The sequence below is a fragment of the Caretta caretta genome, chromosome 1 (assembly GCF_965140235.1).
Source record: "Caretta caretta isolate rCarCar2 chromosome 1, rCarCar1.hap1, whole genome shotgun sequence".
Lineage (NCBI taxonomy): Eukaryota > Metazoa > Chordata > Testudines > Cheloniidae > Caretta > Caretta caretta.
This window is the reverse complement of record NC_134206.1, coordinates 47,369,781-47,392,728: the sequence shown is the minus strand read 5'-3', so window position 1 is coordinate 47,392,728 and position 22,948 is coordinate 47,369,781. Positions and strand designations below refer to the sequence as shown.

General features: G+C 46.3%; 1 protein-coding gene across 1 annotated transcript in view; it reads left to right on the top strand.

Annotated features, from left to right (window-relative positions):
• SLC7A1 (solute carrier family 7 member 1) overlaps positions 1-22,948 on the top strand; it is a 53,324-nt gene that overhangs the window by 6,765 nt on the left and 23,611 nt on the right. The window contains exons 2-3 of the mRNA XM_048846628.2: positions 17,833-18,216; positions 21,998-22,156. Coding sequence (XP_048702585.1) covers positions 17,847-18,216; positions 21,998-22,156 — 529 coding nt within the window. The 5' untranslated portion in view covers positions 17,833-17,846. The remainder of the gene's footprint in view (positions 1-17,832; positions 18,217-21,997; positions 22,157-22,948) is intronic.

Sequence of the window (22,948 nt, the reverse complement as noted above, 5' to 3'; positions counted from 1 at the left end):
AAATACATTTCTAAGTACATTAACTCCCATTAAATCGGAGCAGAACATAACAAATAAATAAGATCTGTGCTTGGTTTAAAAATGCAGTGATTCAGCTGCCTGAATGCCAGTGAAGGTAACACAGCAGTGCATAAAAATCAAATGTCCTGTCACCCAAAGGGCAAGGGCCTGAGACTCGATTTCCCCGTGCTTTGTGGAGTCAATTACATCTGTGCCAAGTGGGACCAAAAGGCTACCAAATCCTGGGGGCAGAGGAGGGAGGGGGACAAAGGTGGTTTTGCACTGCACCCTATGCTGGAGGTGTTGGGGGCTGGTTCAGCACTTGTGCAGGTTAGAGAAGCCTCAGGTTGTAGAAACTGGGAATAACTGGGGTGTAGAAAGGTTCCTGGCCATTCTAGGAACATCTTTGGCATGCTTCTGCACCCCGGACTTTTGTGTCACCACCCAGAGGCAGCCACACTGACTCTTCATCTGTTAGGGACGGTCCCTGTATGAGGAGAATTCTATGAGAGGCACTTACAGGCAGTGTTGGCCACTGATAAATCTGGCCCTTGGCATGCAGGCATGGGGAAAGATGTGAAGCCTCAATCTAAAAATCAATGACACAGGAAAATCTAAAGCACTTTATTTTTTAAGTATCAGTAACATTATGTTAAACCTAATGAGAACTCACTGACTGGATTGAAACACATCAGCAGTGCATTGTGATTATTTAGACTCAAAGACTTTAAGGCCAGAAGGGACCATCATGATCATCTAGTCTGACTTCCTGCACATTGCAGGCCACAGAACCTCACCCACCCACTGCTGTAATAGACCCATAACCTCTGGCTGAGTTACTGAAATCTTCAAATCATGATTTAAAGACTTCAAGTTACAGAGAATCCACCATTACACTGGTTTAAACCTGCAGGCGACCTGTGCCCCATGCAGCAGAGGAATGCAAAAAACCCCCAGGGTTTCTGCCAATCTGACCGGGGGAAGAATTCCTTCCCAACCCCAAATATGGTGATCAGTTAGACCCTAAGCATTTGGGCAAGACCCACCAGCCAGATACCTGAGAAAGAATTCTCTGTAGTAACTCAGAGCCTCCCCATCCAGTGTTCCATTGCTGGCCATTGGAGATATTTGTTGCTCGCAGTTGCAGATGGGCCACATGTCTCATAAGCAGTCTCATAGGCAGTCTCATAGCAGTCTCATACCATGCCTTCCATTTATCAATCTCAGCCTTGAAGCAAGTTTAGTTTTTTGTCCCCACTGCTCCTCTTGGAAGGCTGTTCCAGATCTTCACTTGTCTGATGGTTAGAAACCTTCATCTAATTTCAAGCCTATTGGCACTTAATTTAAATAACTCCTCTCCCTCCCCAGTATTTATCCCTCTGATATATTTATAGAAAGCAATCATACCTTCCCTCAGCCTTCTTTTGATTAGGCTTAAACGAGACAAGCTCTTTGAGTCTCCTCTCATAAGGTAAGTTTTCCATTCCTCGATCATCCTAGTAGCCCATCTCTGCACTTGTTCCAGTTTGAATTAATCTTTCTTGAACCTGGGAGACCAGAATTGCACACAGTATTCCAGATGAGTTGGAACTGGGATGCAGCTTTTGTTATGTGCTGTGATGTGGAGAGATGATTGAAAGGCTGTGTGTGCCGTGTACCTGACTCTTGTGGAGAGATTACAAGAAATTGACTGATAAACTACATGGGGGGTAGGTGGATGGAATCCATTCCCAGTTTATGACAAGGAATAAGGCAGCGTCACAACCCCTCTGTAATTGCTACCCCAGTCCATAGGCTTTAAATACCTTAACACCCCTCCTCGGTGGTGATTTGTGGACCTGGATCTGCATGATTTCAGACACACTAACCATGACCCTGCCTTTCCTTTAATCCCCTTCTATGCTGGTCAACATGGAGTCCAGCTCCACTTCCATAGGGTGTGCCGGGTCCTGCTGCACTCATGCTTTGCCATCACCTATTCTTCTTTTGGGTGGAACAGCAGCAGTTCAGCTGCACTGTCCGCCGTCCCTATGTTGCTGGGCGAACTTCACAGCAGCAGAAGGTTCATGTGGCTGAGATGTAGCCATGAAGATTGGACTTTCATCTTGAATGGTCCCTGGCAAGGCCACCCTATTACACTCCGAGCAACAAGGCAGGAGTTTTCAGGTGACGGGATTTGCAGAATGATGATTGCTTCCTCCATTTCTCTAAGCTCAATATGGCTAATTGTATCAATGGGCCTGACACATGTAGTTAGGGGACTAGCTGGGTTGTGCTTTATGTGGGACTTAAATGGCCTTATGAATTTCATTCTTTGTGAAAGTGAATGCAGTGTGCACTTACCACAGAAGGAAGCACTTTATATACAGAAACGTCTCTGAAAAATAAGTCCTAAATAAACTCTTACTGATCTTTAAGTAAAACTAAAATATCACGACAGTCTCTCAACCCACCCTGTAGTGCTCCTCCTTATATACCACATAAGTGCCTTTTAGAAATAGCTAAGACAGCTATGATCATTCTTCAGGGAGGTTACCCTATCTGGCCTGCCCCTTGCATTGGCATAACAGGAATATTTGTATTCTGCCTCCTTTCATAGAGGCTTTTTATAAGCTCCTTTTATAGCATCCTCTGGGGTTTTTTGCCTGCTGGTATTATACCCTCCTTTCCTAGAGGCTTATTAGCCAGTCTAAGTTTTTCCCTCACAAATTTCTTCGTGAGTTGGAGCACACACCCTCTCTTCTACAGCTCCAACAGAACTGTCAGGTAAGTTTGTAGAAGATGCCTTTGGAACTTGCGTGCCTGGTTTCTATGACAACACTGCAATAGTAGTTCACACTTCTCCCTCACAATTGGCTAAAAGTCCAGGTTTAATCACCATCTCCCAGGAATCTGTTTCTTGTTATAGAGGGTGCTAGTTATGACCCTATTATTAAGGTTGCCTCTTACTCTCCGTTACAGGGGTTGGCAAACTACGGCTCGTGGGCCAGATCCGGCCCCTCAGGGCTTTGGATCCGGCCCACGGGATTGCCCCCTGTGGTGCTGCAGGCCCACACCGCTCTCAGAAGTGGCCGGCGCCACATTCCTGGGGCCCTGGGGTGGGGGTAGAGGGCTCCATGCGTTGCCCTTGCCTCCAGGCACCACCCCCTGCAGTTCCCATTGGCTGGGAACAGGGAACCGTGGCCAATGGGAGCTTTGGCGGAGGTACCTGGAGGTGTGGCAAGGGCAGCGCGTGGAGCCCTGTGCCCCCCCTTCCCCAGGGGCTGCACAGGGACGTCGTGCCAGCTGCTTCCTGGAGTGGCGTCGTGTGGGGCCACGGCAGGCAGGTGGGGAGCCTGCCCTGGCCCCGGTGCACGCCGCTGCCACCCCGGAGCCGCTTTAGGTAAGCGGCACCAGGCCGCAGCCCGAACCCCTCCTGCACCCCGCACCGCAACTCCTTGCCCATAGCCCCCTGTCGCACCCTGCACCCCTCCTGCACCCAACCCCCTGCCTTGAGTTCCCTCCCGCAGTCCGCACCCCTCCTGCACTCTGCACCCCAAACCCCTTCCCTGAGCCCCCTCATACACCCCGCACCCCTCCTCTGCCCCAGTCCCTTGCCCTGAGGCCGTTCCTGTACACCGCACTCCCTCCCACTCCAACCCCCTGCCCCGGCCCTTCATACAATTTCCCCACCCAGATGTGACCCTCTGCCCAAGAAGTTTGCCCACCCCTGCTCCATTATAATCACCCGATTTCAACTGATTATAATTTTGCTAAGCTTCAGCCACTGAGGCTGAAATTTTCTATGCCCGGTCTCTGCCTTAGGTTGCATTTTTGGGGAGTTTTAACTGAAAGAGGGCTTTCTCTCACCCCTTCCCTTCCCCCCCCTCCCCCCCAAGGAGCAGGCTGGTTTAAAATATATGTTGACTAATTTTTGTGTCCCATTTTTTTTAAAGAGCTCTTGCACCTCCAGAGGTTGGAGCAAGAACTTGAAATCTGGCAGGGATGTAGTCCTGGGATCCGAGTATTACCTTGTGCTGCTCCTGTGAAAATCTTGCTAGATATGGCTAAGTTATAAATGACAGTAAATCACCATTTTCCTATGTGCAGTAGGATATGCTAGAGGCTTGTTTCTAAAATCTCTGAATATGTTCACTGAGCATATTCCCCAGCCCCACTGAGCCTTCTGAAGCAACCACACAGACTAGAACTTTGGGATAGGACACAGACAAAATTGATAGTCTTCTTTCTCCTAGACTGTAGCCTCATTCACCACGCGGTCTTAATTGATTCACTGAGCACTGGCCATCCTGTGAACTGAATGAAGCAGAGGGCCTTGTGAAAAAAATAGAGAGTGAACATGTAATTGAAGACTCTATCATACTGCATATGCTCCAGGGGGCTGAATTAAAGTTGCAATGAACAACCTGACTTTGGGACCTTAATATCATTTTTTAAACAATTTTATTCTGTATGTAGTAGCAAATATATTGTTCAGAGAAGCCCCAGTCCTGAGCCAAACTATTCTGTTCCGCATCAGGGCCGGGCTTTGAGATGCAACATACAGAGAGTCAAGTTAAAAACACGGCATTTGCTCTCGTTCTGCTTCATGCATAGTAAACACAGTACGGAAAGATGAGCAAATGCTACAACTGTTACTACAAATAATTCAGTAGCTACGAATACAGTATTCATTACATGAGAACTGATTTTACATCCACTGTTCTGTGATGTTTAACTCTATTTTACCCTCTGTAAAATGGGAAGGATGATGTTACTGACTGGCCAAGATTTTCAGTTAGGCTCCTAAATCTATATTTAGGCACCTCAATCTAAGTGGCCTGAGTTCAGGATCCTCGAGCAGCTACAAGTCCCATTGGGACTGAGGACATTTGAAAAATCAGGTAGGTGCTGAGCTGTGGGTTTAGGAGTCTAACTTTAGGTTTGAAAATGGAGGCCCTAATTTTCATGGGTGCTGTGCAGATGAATTCGCTAATGCGTATAAAAGGTGCACTTTGAAGAGCTGAAGTGTTACTGATTGAGTGCTAAATTTGACCGTGACAGCGTGCTGTGGTGTATGTTGTGGTTTTCTTTTGTGTAAGACTTTTTTGTTTTGACATTTTTTGAACAGACCAATGACCCTATTTCAGAGGGTTGCTTGTTATATTAGCCAGGACTCCCTTCCCACAGAGTGCTGAGCTTTCTCCACTTAAGTGAATGGGAGTTGAAGGAGCAGAGTGCCTTACAGGATCCTGCCCAGAAACAAACATGAGTGACTTTTGTATAATGTAAAATTTTAACTGAAAGTGGATCAGTCTGTGGGCGAGGCTGCCATGGCAATGGCTTTTAACGTGCCTGGGAACTGCCAAGCTGTACAGTGTTGATATTATTGATTACTAGGACGCTGTTAAAATGGCAGGTGCTTTTTACTCATGGTAGCTGGGAGCACAGGAGAGGCTGGCCTGGGGGGGGGTGGGGAGGAGTGAGGTAGAGGGGATGATGCAATTCAAGAGGTTCATTGCAAGTTTGGCAGTCAGTGCAGGATAGCAGCATTACTGAGAAGTGACAGCAAGAGTGTGGGGTTTGAAGAAAAATATGGTCAGAATGGTTGAAACCTGACCTTTTTAATCCCAAATTAGAAATGACTCCTCGGTATCCCTGTCATAGCGGGTGGAGGTCAGAGGGATAGTACTCACTCAGGAACCTGGAACAAAACAATAGTATCCATTGTCCATTCTCTGTATCTCTTACAAAGTGTTTCAGGAGAGTTGAGAAAAAATGGGGAAAGTCTATAGCTGTGCTGTGCTCAGTTTGTGTGCAGGGTGGGGGTGGGCAGTGCTTAATTTGTAATGAAAGAGGTCCTGGGGCTCCAGCAATTATTTTACTTTCATAGCTGATGCAGCAAGCCCAGAGGTGCAGGGGCTCAGCTCTGGCAAGCCCCAGCACAAATTAAGCACTGGGGGTGGGGTCTCTGCAGCAGGGGAGCTTGGGTGCATTTAGTCAGGGTTGTTATGCAAACAGAATAGTGGAAAGGACCCCTACTTCCGTCCCGTCATCTACCCCCTTGCACAGCCCCATTCTTTATTTCCTCTTCCCCCGGCATTTTTCCCTACCTTCTTATTTCTTCTTTTCTCCCCTTTATTCTGCTGTAGCTCTCTTAGTTACACCACGTTTGCTAATAAAGTCAGCACCACTGTGTTTCCCCCAACTGAAGATCTGGTCCTCTAGGGCCTTCTTTCCATCTATTTCTCCTTGGTTGCTCCTCCCAAAAGAGTCACCCTCCAAGTAAAAATTATTAGTACAATCTACTGTTAAGGGAGATATACCATAGTTAATAATAATAATAATGTAATGTACTATGCTCAGTACATAGTGTCTGCCTCAAGGCACTTTAAGTTTATGGTCACTTCCATGATCTTGATACTTCTCACTTGTGGTTTAGGGGGGCACTCATGTTTCTGCAGCTGCAATGTAGCCTACTCTGGTCAGCTGCCTGCTCCCACCCACTGCCTCATGTGGGAGCTGAATGAGGAATGAGGAGGGGAACAATGATCAGCAAGCCAGGTGACGTTGTAGTTCTTCTCTGTAGACAATCACAGGGATTAGGAGGGTCGCTCCAGTCCCACTACACCCCCTCTAAGTGATTCAGAACAGAATGGGTGTCACATTATTTTCCCCTGCCTACATCTCTGCTCTCATTTCTTTTTACTTCTCTAACGCTGCCTGTTCTCTACTCTACTTACTGTTCCTTTTGTATCTTCCTTCCACTCCCAGTCTTTGTGCCTTCTTCCATACTGCTCCTTATTTGTGCTAGGAACTCCCTCCTGTTCCATGTGTGCTAAATGGCCACCGTCTCCTCTTTCAAATCCCGCCTTAGAACATATATCTGTACAGTAGTCTGTTAACAATAAGCCACATATATGGTTAGCCTACATGCATACTTAAAAAAAGGCACCACCTCTAGATTCTCATGATTATTCCAATGCATTATTAATTATTATTTATATTCTCTTAGAAGCCACTGTCATGGACTAGGGCCCTATTTTATCTGAACTATATTGCCTTTCTAATTTAGGGCCTGATCCTGTGAGATGCTAAACACCGTAAATTCCCTATGGTGTCAACAGTTAGCCCAGCACTTAGCCCTTTATGCTCTAAGGCAGGGACTGTGTTTTCTTCAGTATTGCATACAGTATTTCAACAATTCATTCAATTTATGGCATCTGTTCATTTTGTTATAGCCTGAAGGTGTTTGATGTATGCTCATGTATGGTCAAGCAGAGAAGAGGGACCTAGACAAACTAGAGGACTGGCCCAAAAGAAATCTGATGAGGTTCAACAAGGACAAGTGCAGAGTCCTGCACTTAGGACGGAAGAATCCCATGCACCGCTACAGACTAGGGACCGAATGGCTAGGCAGCAGTTCTGCAGAAAAGGACCTAGGGGTTACAGCGGACGAGAAGCTGGATATGAGTCAACAGTGTGCCCTTGTTGCCCAGAAGGCAAACGGCATTTTGGGCTGTATAAGTAGGGGCACTGCCAGCAGATCGAGGGACGTGATCGTTTCCCTCTATTTGGCATTGGTGAGGCCTCACCTGGAGTACTGTGTCCAGTTTTGGGCCCCACACTACAAGGAGGATGTGGAAAAATTGGAAAGCGTCCAGCAGAGGGCAACAAAAATGATTAGGGGACTGGAACACATGACTTATGATGAGAGGCTGAGGGAACTGGGATTGTTTAGTTTGCAGAAGAGAAGAATGAGGGGGGATTTGATAGCTGCTTTCAACTACCTGAAAGGGGGTTCCAATGAGGATGGATCTAGACTGTTCTCAGTGGTAGCAGATGACAGAACAAGGAGTAATGGTCTCAAGTTGCAGTGGGGGAGGTTTAGGTTGGATATTAGGAAAAAAAATTTCACTCGGAGGGTGGTGAAGCACTGGAATGCGTTACCTAGGGAGGTGGTGGAATCTCCTTCCTTTGAGGTTTTTAAAGTCAGGCTTGACAAAGCCCTGGCTGGGATGATTTATTTGGGGATTGGTCCTGCTTTGAGCAGGGGGTTGCACTAGATGACCTCCTGAGGTCCCTTCCAATCCTGATATTCTATGATTCTTAGTGTCTTATTGAATAGTACTTCAGTGGAGATTATTTAGCTACGTGGGGTGACTTGTGCAAGCACAACCTCTGCGACTGTACACACGCAATATGAGTGTATATCTATGTGTGTACAAGAGGATATGAGAGTCCAGACCAGTAACTGTGCACTTAATTACTTGATTTATACATACAAATCCTCATGTGTATATGCAACAATTGCATATCAGACTTTGGAAGATGCTTTGAAAAATCTAGCACTTTTTTTCCTCAAATTCTAAATCACCTGTAGGAATGCTAGTGCCAAAGCCAACCTTTTTAGTTAATTTCACTATAGGTTTCTTTTATATGCTGTATTAATTAAAATCACAGGAATGCAACAGTATTAGATTCATAGTCATGATAATGCCCTTGGAAGTTAGTAATATAGTTTGGAATGCAGCTTAGTTGCTTATAGGAGAAATTAACTTCACTCAGTATAGAAAGGGAGCAGTTTTTAAAAAAAAAAAAAACTTTCATTGTGTCAAATCATTTGCAAATCTGATGAAACTGAACACAGGTCTAGGGCTCACCCTGACCTGATTCAGAGCTCCGTGCATGGATGGCTTGCAGGAATGGCCTCAAAATCAGTGGAAACATTCCTGGATTAAGGAAAGCCATTTCTAATTAATTGATTTGGTATGCATTGTAATCCCATTTATCCCAATTAATTTTTTTAGCAAGTCTAGTGTAATTCAGTATCAGAAGATGCAGTTCTATTGGGAAGATGGTAAAATCTGTCTTGAAAATGTATAGTCAATGTATAGTCAATCTGTTCTGACACTCTGGTGGACTCGGCCCCTTGGAGCTGCAGTAATATCTTTTCTCCCCGCCAATTGCATTATTTATTCACTAAGGGCTAAATCCTCCCCCTGGTGCCAATCCCAAGTAGCTGGTTTAGGATAAGGCATTTGTGTGAGGCCTGAAGGGGGAGAAATTCCCCCCCCCCCCCACACACACACACAAATGCCACAGAGCATCAATGGAGCCATTGCTACTATCTGTGGTGAGCAATAGCTTTTGGTTCGATTGTACATACTGGATAGTAGAGCACAGAAGTTAACACCACATGTACAGAACATATTTTCAAGGGGCTCGTTTACATTTGCTGTGGATAAAACTTTCCCTTTCCTGCCCTTTTTAAAGCCTAACAGCTGAACTGTTGTGCTAACATTTATGCCACCCATGTTTTAGTGTCTGTGTGTAGCTCTGATGCACTGTATTTGTGTTTTCGCATACCTGTAACCACCCCCCAAACTATTAATGATAAACAATTAACCATGAGACCACCCGTTACGTTGTAGGTATACACACCAACTTGCAGAGTGTAAGAGTTCCATATGGGTGAGTGAACTGAGCTGAGGACAGCTGGCTCCAGACCCTCTGCCCCCTGGTAGGGATGTGCGGGGGAGAGGGGGGGCATAAAGGGTATCCATATCACTTGTGTGCTGCAGAGTGAGCTCCAGGCGAATTCTGAATCATCCTTGTAATCGGGGTGGGAGGGGCATGTCTGAGCAGAGGAGTGTAGGCTACTGGGTGCTGGGTTATGTGGATTCACGAATCCTCATGTAAAGGGTGTGGAGGAGCTGCAGATGCTATTCCAGTCTATTAGTTAGTTAGTATATTGCCTGCACAGATGCTGCACTGTGGCCTTATTGGATGCGCCTGGGATGGGGAGGTGGATTTTATCCAGTAGCACAATTATTTGGAAGTAATTCAGTTATGGGTATTTTCACCCCTGGATTATCATGGCAGGTGTATACAGGTAAACCCGCAAGGTTATGCCTAGTTTTTCCGCCTGCATATGGAGAAAGTAGATTTGGGGAATTCTGAGTTCTTTGCCTTCTGATACATACATACCAAAGCAGACTGCAGAGATACAAAGCTCATACTTTACCATGATATGTTGGAAGCACCCCATGATGATGTGTTTTCCAGGCCCCATCTGTCTAACTCAAGGAAAATTGCTGATGTCCCATGGAGAAAGCCACATCTAGTCTTCCTCTGCTGGATGGGGAAGGAACAGACAGGATCAGAAGAGTTCTGAGGTCTCCTTCGGTCACTGGGGGTGAAAGCAAATTGAAGATGTGTTAACATTAAAAATACCAGCTACAGATGTCCAAAACTATCAGATGCACCATTCTCCTAGGACAGGGGTCGGCAACCTTTCAGAAGTGGTGTGCCAAGTCTTCATTTATTCACTTTAATTTAAGGTTTCACGTGCCAGTAATACATTTTAATGTTTTTTAGAAGGTCTCTCTCTGTAAGTCTATATATTATATAACTAAACTATTGTCATATGTAAACTAAACAAGGTTTTCAAAATGTTTAAGACGCTTCATTTAAAATTAAATTAAAATGCTGATCTTATGCCGCCAGCCCGCTGCCAGCCTGGGGTTCCGTTCACCTAGGCCGGCAGCAGGCTGAGCGGGTCCTGCGGCTCAGACCCCGGCTGGCAAGGGGCCGGCAGCCAGAACTGCAGACCAGCAGCGGGCTGAGCGGGGTCGGCGGCCGGGACCCCAAACTGGCAGCTCAGCCTGCTGCCACTCAGCCCGCTGCTGGTCTGGGGTTCCGTCCACCGGCTCCCGCCAGCCAGGGTCCCAGCTGAGGGCCCCGCTCAGCCCCTGCTGCCGGTCTGGGATCCCGGCCCTGCCCACATAGAGTGGATACCTACCTCCTCCCTGGTTCTAGCCCATTCTCTTCTTTTCTTTCACTGCACTGAGCTGAGGGTGGGAGTGCACTGAGCACAGGGCTGGGGGTGAAGGAGCAAGCTGGGGGTTGGGGTGTAGGGTCTGGCCAGGAGCTAGAATGAGGGAGGGGGCTCAGAGTTGGGGCAGGAGGTTTGGGTGTAGAGTGCTTACCTGGGCAGCTCCCATTTGGTGCCAGGGGTGCAGGTGGGAATGTGGGTATGTGTGTGCGGGAGCTCCCGTTTGGTGCTCAGGGTGGGGGTGGGAATGTGGGGGGTGCAAGAGTCAGGTCATGGGGTGTGCGGGGGCTGGGTATGTGTGTGGGGGGTGCAGGAGTCAGGGCAGAGGGCTGGGGGCATGTGAGGGGGTTGCAGGAGTCAGGGCATGGGGTGTGGGGGGGTGCTGGAGTCAGGGCTGGGGTCGTGGGGGGTGCAGGGGTCAGGGAAGGGGGCTGGGAGTGTGGGGGTGGGGGTGCAGGGGTCAGGGCAGAGGGCTGGGTGTGTGTGAGGGGGGTGCAGGGGTCAGGGCAGAGGGCTGGGAGTGTGTGGGGGCAGTGCAGGGATCAGGGCAGGGGGCTGGGGTGTGTGTGTGGGGATGTAGGGGTCAGGGCAGAGGGCTGGGGGTGTGGGCTAGGGTCATGGGGGTGCTCCCAGCCCCCTGCCCAGAACGGCTCACGGCAGGGGCTGGAGGGGATATGCCCTGATTCCACCCGTCTTCTGCAAGGCCCTGTCCCCACCTCTTCTCCGCCTCCTCCCCCCAGCGCGCTCCCCCTTCCTCACAAGGGCCATCAGCTGATCTCAGTGGCAGGGAGGGAGGGAGAGAAGGAGGGGCAGGAACCCAGCACACTGGAGGAAGAGGCCAGGGAGGAGGGAGCTTGCCTGCCCTGCAGCAGCAGCCAGCAGCACCAAGCTTCTTCACCCTGCCCTCGCAGGAGGGCGGAGAAGAGCGGGCTGGGGTGGGCAGGATTTTTAATGGCATGCTGCTGCCTGCCAGGGTCCCAGCCGCAGGCCCCGCTCAGCCTGCTGCCGGCCTGGGTTCATTAAAAATCGGCTCACTTGCCGTCTTTGGCACACGTGCCATAGGTTGCCGACCCCTGCCCTAGGATACGTTTCAGTGGCTAACCTTTTTATAAAGTACCCATTAGCCCACGGTGCTTTGGAAGTGGGAGGTGAAATACAATGTCAGAAAATATAAAGCCATGACTACATCCTGTCTTTTCCTCTTCTTATTTGTTTAGTAAAAGGTCTTAAGTCTGGCTGAGAACATTATGTCTCTTGGTCTCACTGCCCCATTCAGTAAACTCTGAACATGCTGTCTGAAGTACCTTAAAATGCTTTCCTCTGGAACAGCTCTATAATGCCAGCCTGGCTGAGGGGTTTGGCTCTGGAAGAAAAAACTTGTTGTATTGCAGAACTGCCTTAAATAAAAATGATATTTACCAATAGTCTACAGTATGCTGGAGGGTGCATGTGGATTTTCAATGTCTGGATTTAGAAAAGTGGAAGGAGAATCAAAGACATTTACTCTGTACAGATGAGTAAGATGGATGTGAATCTTTAATAAAAATTCATAGAATATTCGGGTTGGAAGAGACCTCAGGAGGTTATCCAGTCCAATCCCCTGCTCAAAGCAGGACCAACACCTGAGCAAGGCAACCTGAGTGAAGCCTCAGGAAATCTCTGTGAGAAAACTAAAATAATCTACATGGTTAGTAGTGTAACCAGGGCCGGCTCTACTGTTTTTGCCACTCCAAGCAGGATGTCTGAAGACAGAAGCTGCCGCCGAATTGCCGCTGCCGCGGAAAGACGAGTGCCGGCCCTGAGGGTAGCAACTTTATAAGGGGAGAGACTGCTGATTTTGTACCTATATATGAAAGTGTTTTGTGCCACTCAGAAAATGTTGGGATTATAAAGTACATGCACATTTTAAGAATTTAAAGCTTACGGAATGTATCGTATTCTGGTACAGAAAAGGGCAACAAAAATGATTAGGAGTACGGAACAGCTTTCGTATGAGGAGAGATTAATAAGACTGGGACTTTTCAGCTTGGAAAAGAGATGACTAACGGGGGATATGATAGAGGTCTATAAAATCATGACTGGTGTGGAGAAAGTATATTAGGAAGTGTTATTTACTCCTTCTCATAACCCAAGAACTAGGGGTCACCAAATGAAATTAATAGGCAGCAGGTTTAAAACAAATAAGAGGAAGTATTTCTTCACGCAGTGCACAGTCAGCCTGTGGAACTCCTTGCCGTAGGATGTTGTGAAGGCCAAGACACTATCAGGGTTCAAAAAAGAATTAGATAAATTCACAGAGGATAGGTCCATCAGTGACTATTAACCAGGATGGGCAGGGATGGTGTCCCTAGCCTCTGTTTGCCGGAAGCTGGGAATGGACAACAGGGGATGGATCACTTGATGATTACCTGTTCTGTTCATTCCCTTTGGGGCACCTGGCATTGGCCACTGTCGGAAGACAGGATGCTAGATGGATCTTTGATCTGACCCAGTGTGGCCATTTTTACATTCTTCTGAGAATGATTTTTTTCTTATTGCACTTAGAGAGAGTGTGTGCAAAAAAACCTATTATGTTATTCATGATTAAAGAGATACTGCTGAGCAATAGAAACTGACAACAATGTTACATTTTTCTTTTGATCACAATTATTTTTTTAATTAGATGAGAAATGCGTTGCTTGGATACCAGCACATAGATCTGCCACACACTTTTGGGAACTACGCAGATTTCTGTTCCCAGAGCTATGGAAGGCTGGGACGATGTGTCAGTTATGTATTCTCCATTTACCCTACAGCTCAAGGGTGGAAGGGGGAATTCCTTTAGTTTGTAGGAAAGCCTGGTGTCCTGCCCTCTCTTCCAAATTGCATTCCCCTTGCAAGCAGCTGCACAGTGAAAGAGGAAGCTTGAATTAGGCAGAACAGTTCAAAATGAAGAATTCACTATGGCCAGGCATGCACTAAGAGCAACCTGCTGGTATAGCTATACCAATGTACTACACTGGCAAAGCACTCCCTCTGTGGATACAGTTTATAGTGGCACAACTGCGCTTTTGTTGGTATAACTTCATCTACGCTGGATGTTGGCACAGCTATGTCAGTCAGGGATCATCCCTTTTCATACCCCTGACTGAAAGCTATGCTGACAGAAGTCTGCAGTGTAGACGTGGCCCAAGACTCTGGTGCTGCTTGCAGAGTCCCAGACAGCTGTATGGGACGATGGACCTCACCTGACTGCTCTTTACTGAATCGCTCCCTTTGCTGTTGTTCTGAACACCTTTTAAAATTACTTCTTCTGTTTTGGCAAAACACACTGCAAGACTATTTCATGGTTTAGCTCACACAGTGTGTCCTAAAATCTGAGGGGAACTCTGTTGGTAATTAGACTGGACAAATGAGAGCCTGTGACAGATTGCCTTTTTATTTGATATGGAGTAGATTAACTCTGTGTTCTGTGAAATGACATTAAGCATGTGTGCTTCTTCTGTATCTTAAAGCTCAGATAAAAAGATGACAAGGATTTACTTAGTTTCAGATGGGCACCTACAGTCATGTCAATTAACATATAAAAATCATGGTCATTAGGCCAGAATAAAGAACAGGTGCTCTTTGGAGTAAGGGATGCTTATTAAGGAAATAAAATTCCAACCTGGGCTGAGAGAAAACTATCAAAATGACTTTGTGTGTTGTTAAAAATGATACAGGGGAAAAAAAATCAGCCCCCCGGGACATTCATCCAAAGCAATAAATGCCATCTTGAATAGATTGGGCTACATAGAATGGACGGTATTGCAAGGGGCTGTCTTCTGCTCCTTGAAGGGTGGTATAGCTGGGTAAATACCTTTGTAGGTGAGATCACAGGAAGCAAATCAAAGTAGCTTGAAAGGTTGATGGACTGCAGAGAGACAAAGGAGGGAAGGATGTCACTGCACCAGACACACATGTGCACTGATCTCTTGCTGAGGTGTCTAATAAGACATTTTAGATTTTTTTCCCTCAAATAATATAGTGGTTTTGTGTGTGTGAACCAGGAGGTTAAAGATTTTAACAAGCATACTGACACACTGTCTTTGCACCAGCTAAATGTGTAATTGGGATGCATTTATGGCCCGAGCCAGCTCCCACTAAAGTCAATGGAAAGACTCTGTCTCGTCAGTGGGAGTTGGATTGGGCCCTGCCTCATGACAGCTGCCATGCTGGGATGTCTTCCAAGAAACCTCTTTAGCAAATGGCCATGACTGTATTTTTATTGGGATATAAACTTTTTTCTCCATTGGCATGCGCCTGTGTGCTGGTACCAAAATTTTGTCTTAGCCAACTCTTAACATGGGCTGGGGGATCACCTGCTATACTGGATGAGTTGCCAATGATACCTGTCGTGTGGTTGTTCAAAGGACACTCTGCGGACATAATGCAAAACTTAAAATCTGTGGGACCTCTTTATTTGTTGTTCTACTGAAAGATCCAGAGAAATACTTTCAATTGCAATAGATTGACATGGTAGAAATTCTCTTCCTTTGTCTCTCTCCACACCTTTGTGATTTGTTGACTGAACAAATGTCTGAACAAAATGGCTAAGGTATAAAGAACCTGCTGGTGCAAAGTCAACATACGTATTTCTTTCCTCAAAGGTGGCACTCCATCTTTCCCATTTCCTTCCTGTTCCCCATAAAGGCCCTGCTCTCTGGCAACCTTCCCGCAGGCAGACACTGTTCCCTCTGTAATTGATTGGTGAAGTCACTAGGATGTGACAATGGGGAGTGCTAAGCAAGTGCTGCGAATACAGGGAGTGCAGTGCTAGGTCAGCTCCAACTTGGATCCCTCTTTGGGAGTGGATTGCTGTGCCTTTAGCCGACTGGGTCAGCCCATCACTATCCATTGTGAATGCAGGGCAGCACAAGGCCTACGCAACTTAAGGCCAGTGGGACTGAAGTGATGTCAAATGCAAAAATCCCAAGCAAGGGGTTTCCACCACTTCCCTGAGATGCTATTGCATAGTCTAAAAGGGATTCTGGGGCTGATCCTTGTCTGGCTTTAATCCACATAGCTCTGTTGGATACACTGGAGCTCTAGTGAGTTTCAGTTGAGGAACTGGCCTGGGAATGTCACAGGAGTGGGTGGGTGCGGTTCTGTGGCCTGCAGTGTGCAGGAGGTCCGACTAGATTCTGACCTTAAAGTCTATGAGTGTGCTAACCTTCTGCACAGGGGTGAGTTTCATACTCAGGCTGTTGCTATCATATACAGTAACTCCTCATTTAACGTCTTCCCGGTTAACGTTGTTTTGTTGTTACGTCGCTGATCAATTAGGGAACATGCTTGTTTAAAGTCGCACAATGCTTCCTTATAACGTTGTTTGGCAACCACCTGCTTTGTCCACTGCTTGCAGGAGGAGCAGTCCGTTGGACTAGCTGGTGGGGGTTTGGAACCAGGATGGACCAGCAGCCCCCCATCAGTTCCCCTAAGTTCCCTGTGCGGCAGCTTCCCAGCAGGCTATCAATTGCTGGACAGTTCAGGTGTCCCTCACCCCACTGCCAAGTGCTGCTCCTGCCCTCTGCCTTGGAGCTACTCCGGGGAGCCTCCTGCTTGCTGTGCAGGGGGTGGGGGGAAGAGGGGTGCTGATGTCAGTGTCCCCCTCCCCCTGCTTCTGCACCCCTGCTCCTGTGCCCCATCTCCACAGAGACAGGGCTCAGGACAGAAGGAGCTTGCTGGCAGCAGCTGGTGTCTCAACTTGCTGATCTACTTAAAAAGGCAATGCACTTAGAGTGCGGTTAGCGTATTTAAAGGGGCAATGAGCATCTCTCTCTCTCTCACACACACACACACACACACGCACCCCGCGGCACTGTGGAAAGTGGAGGGAGTGGTGCATTACAGTGGGATAGCATGGGTTCAGTTCATCCTGTTCAGTTTTGGCAGGGAATGTTTGCAGCCGCTGCCATGCATCTATTGTGTCTCCTTCCTCCATTTGTGATGCCTTGTAGAGTGTGAGGCTACATTAACAGTAGTGTGTTAACCCTTGAGGGCCCAGCTGAGTGAAAAATTTCCCTGGAACCTAACCCCCCTATTTACATTAATTCTTATGGAGAAATTGGATTTGCTTAAAAACATTTCGCTTAAAGTAGCATTTTTCAGGAACATAACTACAACGTTAAGCGAGGAGTTACTGTACCAATCTGAAGTTTATAGTTCTCTGGTACTTCTGGTTTTTGGGAGTGAACGACCACCTGTCTGAAGAAAAATCTAGCAGATGTATCTTTGCATTTGGTCCTAACAGAGAATTGTCAGAGGGTGTTGACATGCTAATACAGTTAAAGAGTTCTGCCTTCTATATGAAAGGAGAAAATACTTTCCTCACCCTGTGTGCTTTGGAACGCCTACAGTTCAGCAGATTTTTCTGAGATTTGCCTTGCTGCTTGTTTGAATTCATGTAGCTCATGAAAAGCTTTACTGTTAGCGTTGACTTAGATATTTTCCTAAACACTAAACAGGGGGGTGTATGAAATCCTAAACTTTCTTCCTGCAGTTGTAATAATGATTTTTACTGAGTAAGAGCCATTGATTTATATCACGGGGTTAAGCCAGGGTGTGTGGCTAGTGTCTTCTGAATAATGAATTTGTTTGTTCCTTCAGCTAATGTCTCTGTTCCATGGGTTGATATTATAGATTTCATAGCTGGTACAATGAGTTCAGTTTTGTAATATAAATCTATTTCAGTTAAGTGTTATATCACCTTTTACATTGTGTATAACCTAACATCCGAAATGTAAATTTCACATGGCCTTATTGTAAATTTTATTTAGTATTTTATACATATATGTTGTTCTATGAGCAGGAGTGATTTGACTGTGCACTAAGCAGATAAAACTCTGAAGACCCAGGCAGCCAGTTTGTAGAGTCAAAAGGTGTAAAGTGAAAAGGTTTTGTTCTTTAAATACAAGAGCAGTATGGTATTACTATGCAGAGATGACGTTTCCTGAGTTACCACTGGTTTAACTAATTATGCAGCATCTTTCTAACAGGTCTCCACAAAAGGATGGGTTGCCAAGGACTTCTCAGTTTTGGAAAGAAGCTGCTTCGCCGGAAAGTTGTGGACTGGACCAGAGATGAGAGCCAGCTGTCACGATGCCTCAACACTTTTGACTTGGTAGCTCTTGGTGTAGGTAGCACACTTGGTGCGGGCGTCTATGTACTGGCTGGAGCAGTGGCACGAGAAAACGCGGGACCTGCGATTGTTATCTCTTTCTTGATTGCCGCATTGGCTTCTGTGTTGGCTGGACTTTGTTATGGAGAATTTGGTGCTAGAGTTCCAAAGACTGGGTCTGCTTATCTCTATAGCTATGTGACTGTGGGTGAGCTGTGGGCATTCATCACTGGATGGAATTTAATTCTTTCTTATGTGATTGGTAAGTACTGAGGGGCATGCAGAAATACTGTAGCATTCATCCAGAATGCCTGTCTTATTTGTACACTAACTTTCACTTGCACAGTCAGATTGTTAAAAAAATAGAAACTACAGAATACCTTGCACCTACAGCAGCCTCCAGATCTGAGCATTTCAGAGCTCTTTCTGGAAATTCAGTGAACTTGGTAAATATTATAGGTTAACAGTTTGGATCAATGCCAGGTTGCCACTCCCGCTTCCTTTAGTTTAAACGGATTTATGCAATTTTGGCTTGAGGCCCTGCTAGCTATCTACCAGGAATCAGGAGTTTTCCTTCTGCTATGGAAGAAAAATCTGATGTTCAGGTGGCAGGGGGGTCAGCTTCTCACTGCTTCAGCATCTATGGTGTTTGCTGATTAAGGACCCAGTTCTGCTTCCATTGAAATCCGTAGGTATTTTGCATTGACTTTACTGGGTGCAGGATTGGGCTCAGTGTGGGTTGCAGCACTCAGGCTCAAATTTTCACAGATATTTAGGTGCCTAACTTCTGCTGATTTCAGTCCAGTGCCCAATCCAAAGCCCTTTGAAGTCAATGGAAAAATCTCTGGTTGACTACAATGGGCTTTGGCTCAGGCCCTGAGTAAGTGGACAACTCAGTTCACACTTCTAAGGTTTAAAAAGAAACCGTTTTGGTTAATTAAAGATTCGTCCATTTAATCAAGTTATCAAACGTTTCAAATGTATTATGGTGCCAGAGCTCAGGCTGAAATCACCATACCAGTTAAGGGAAGAACTCCATTAGCTACAATGACAAACAATTTGCTATTATATTATTAGGGGGGGGCGGGGGGGTTAATTTTTACTTTATGGGAAATATTACCATTAAAACTGAGATTGATCTCCTGCCAGGCACCCTGGAAATCAGATAAAGACTTGCTTGGTAACATAAGTGCTGCTTGTCTTGGCTAGTATTGATTCCATACTGTATGTTACATGAAACCTCTTTACATTCTAGATTTTGTGTATAAAATGAGAGAGTGACAGGTAAGATGCCCAGAAGTTAGTGTTCGGATATTCTTTTTGAATTGGGTTGATGTCAGGAAGGGGATAACATGTAGTTTAAAAAAACTCCAAACAAACTGATCCTCCTCTTCCCCCCCCCCCCCCCCCCGATATCCAAAATAGGTTCCTCTCAAGGTGTTTTGTTCTATAAAAAAATGTTAATTACCTCTTACAGATGCATCCTCCAGGGTTTAATTGTGGCAATAAACAGAAGACTTCTGTAGTCCAGCAGTTCTCGTTTATCTAGATACTGTACTTATATGGCCTTTATCACCACGGTATGAGAGCACCAATAAAGCAGAAACTGTCTGGGGGATTTAGGGCTAGATAGGGTCTCATGGTCCTGATCCTGCAAACACATTCACTTGAGCAAAGTTAATCATAGGATCTGGGCTTAGATGGGCCTGTCCCCGCCTGCCAAGGTGCACCGCCTAGGGCAGGTGGAAGTTCCAGGGCTTCCCACAGTGTCCTGAACTCCCTGGGCAGCTCTTATTACTGTCCAGCTCTAGCTTCTGGCTTGGGCAGAGGCAGGACCTGGGGCGGGTGGAGCAGGGGGCAGAGCCTCATGGCAAGAGGGGGCCCGCCTCAGCCCACCCCACCGGGAAAAGGCTGGCACCACCCCTGAGCCTTGGGCACAGAGCAGCACTGCAGGGAATCTGGGACAAGTGCTGTCCCAGAGTTGGGTTGCCAACCCTCCAGGATTGGCCTGGAGTCTCCAGGAATTAAAAGATTAATCTTTAATTAAAGATTATGTCATGTGATGAAATCTCCGGGGATACAGCCAACCAAAATTGGCAACCCTATCCCAGAGTCATGCAGCCCAGGACTCAGACTTGAATTCTGCATTTCAGCATTGTCCTGCTCAATTCTGGATGGGTGGTCACCCTACTCCATGCCCTTCTTTGCCAGCTTGCTCACAAGAGGGAGTAGTGACTTGTAACACAACACCTTTGTGGGGATTGAACTGGGGCCCTGTGGCTTGAGCCTTTACTGCCTGAGCAAAAAGACCTACCTATGTTGGCCTAGGCCAAGGCTATAGCTCATCAATGTCTGTTAGAGGGGGGTGATGCCCTGCTAAATGGGTCTGAGAAAACAGGGACAGATGATAAGGGAGCTTGCTTTCCCCTAGCCCCTTGTGCTTGGACTTGAGATATGGGCAAGCCCTGCAGGACTCAGTTATGCCCTATCTTTTCCTGCACAGCTGTATTAGTTTATAATGATCACAAGACCTTCACTCAGGTCTTTTTGGCTAAATAGTGGATCTGTGAGAATTAGTTTGTCAGCCCGTATTTTCAATTAGAATTCTCGTTCTTGGTATTAATTTCATTTTCAGTTGTAAGAGCGATTTCACATCCGTGTTAACAGTGAAAAAATTACAGTTGTTAGGGTGAAAAGTTTTATAAAAAATGGTACTATATAGTCACAAGGGGTCATTGGTGGGGCCTAACCCTGCCAATACTCACTCCTTGGAGTAGTGCCCACTGCTACACTTCATCCTGTTGAAGTCACTGGGACTACATTGTGTCTCAGGAGGTTTTGGCTGCAGCTACTGGAATGGCACTGAACGATGTTGATCCCTGTCTACTACACTTGCATCTGAAGCATGGTCAGCATTGGATCAGCTGCACCTGTTGTCAGCAATGGGGAACTTCTGGAGCCTAAACCACAGTTTTGAGGATATATATTTAAAAAACAAAACAAAACAAAAAAACCCTAGATAAAACCCAATTTGAATGCTGGTCTGTTCTGTAGCTCCTTGGATGTGCATTACATGCATGCACTTGAAGAGGTTAGACAGTCAGGAGAAGGAAAGGAAGTGTCAATGTTGAAAGAGTGTTGAGGGATTTTTAATCTTCAAAAGCTCCAAAGTTATTTACACCGTGTCCGAATTTGCGAACTGCATTTCAGCATTTGTCTTGCAGTGCGGTATTTTTCTGTCCCTGCTGTAGAACTTGAATATGAATTTACCCAGCACTCCAGGATTTCTCTTATTTTGTATGATAGCTTCTATTTCCTAGGCAATGCTTCAAGCTGGGGGGTGGCTCAGTTGCTCAAGAATTGGGTTTGAAATACATGGGGCCTGCTTTGCTCTCTGTTAAGGACTGACCTGGCTCCCATTGAGTCAGCCGGAATCAGTAGAGTCTCTCTGGATTTTCAGCAGTGTGACTGAGCAGATTTTATCTCCCTGTAAACCTAGGTTTGAATTGCAGAGCAGGGATCAGTTTGCATTTTCCTTCAACTCCCATTCAGTCAGTGGGAGCTGTTCCTGCTCACGGGAGGGATGGGCAGCACTGGGGAAACACTGTGACTTAAAAGGAGGAGGCCTGGTATATCTTATACCTTCCTGTGATTTGCTTTTCCTGCTAACCTGCTCATCCCCCTTTTCCCGTCTTAGTGCCTCTTTCTCCTCTCACACCAACGTCTACACTAGTGGAATGCCTTTGAAGTCAGTGGTTTATTACAGTGTGAGAAGCGGTTTCTGCACAAGGGGTCTTGGGGGCATGAAGGCTGCTGGGGGGAGGGTAAGCAATTGCTAGGCTAGGTCTTCTGCAGGAGGGGTTGTCTTCTGAGATTTGGTTTTGTAGAGAAGCCGAACCTCCAAGTGGACCTGTGGGGGAGGGTTCACTGTTTGCCCCTTCTAACTGAATAGCAGGGGTCAGCTCTGCCCTACGTAGTGCTGCTCATTTAGAAATATTTTCTAGTCATGAAAAGTGCTTTGCGTCCTTCCTGTTTTCTGGTAGGAACATCAAGCGTGGCCAGAGCATGGAGCGCGACGTTTGATGAACTCACAGGCAAGCACATCGAGCGCTTCTGCCAAAAGCACATGACCATGAACGCTCCGGGGGTGCTAGCAGAATATCCAGACATCTTCTCCGTGTTCATCATCTTCATCTTAACAGGTAAAACCTTTGGGAAGGTTGCTGGGACAATACGTTCCTTTTCTGTAATTTCATTCTTTGCTTTTGGTGGACAAGCAAACGCCCTCATTTATTTTGGACAATTTATTAAAGGCTCCTTTGTTTGCCCAAAGTGTTGGATTGACCTATTTAGCAGCTCTGGAGTTCAGACTCTGCACATCCTGTTTGCAAGCTCTTTCATTAGGGAAGCATCCAAGGTGTTTACAGGAAAACTTGGAAACAATCAATCTTTATACCATGTAGAGTAAGACAGAGAGAGTTGTTACCCTGAGACAGGTATGGAGGGCTTTTATTTTTTTTAAACTACCGCAGAGGGACTCTGTTCTATTACGCTAACTCCCACTCTGATGATCTGCCAGTTTATATAGCACACTGGCCAGGAAAATGTGGGGGGAAAGGACAGAACTAAGTAACACCCTGGTGCATGACTGTTTATTTTAAAATATGTGGACTTCAATTTGCAGCAGTGATTGCAGGACTCAAGAGAAATAATTCTGCATGAAAAATAAACTGGTTTCTCTCTTTCCATAACATGCAAAATATGTCTTTGGTTTTTGATCGGAATGCAGGGAGTATTTTGTACAAGAGCAGGAATTAAAACGAAAACCCAGCTGAACTTTCACCCAGGTATCAGCTGAACCTTTCAAAACTTTGTCAAACTTCATATTAATTAAAAGAAAATCATTTTCCTGCACCTGTATGCTTCCTAGCGGGTAGGCGATATCATGATACCACAACAGAGGCTCTTCTTGCAATACTTTAGGCCTGATCAGA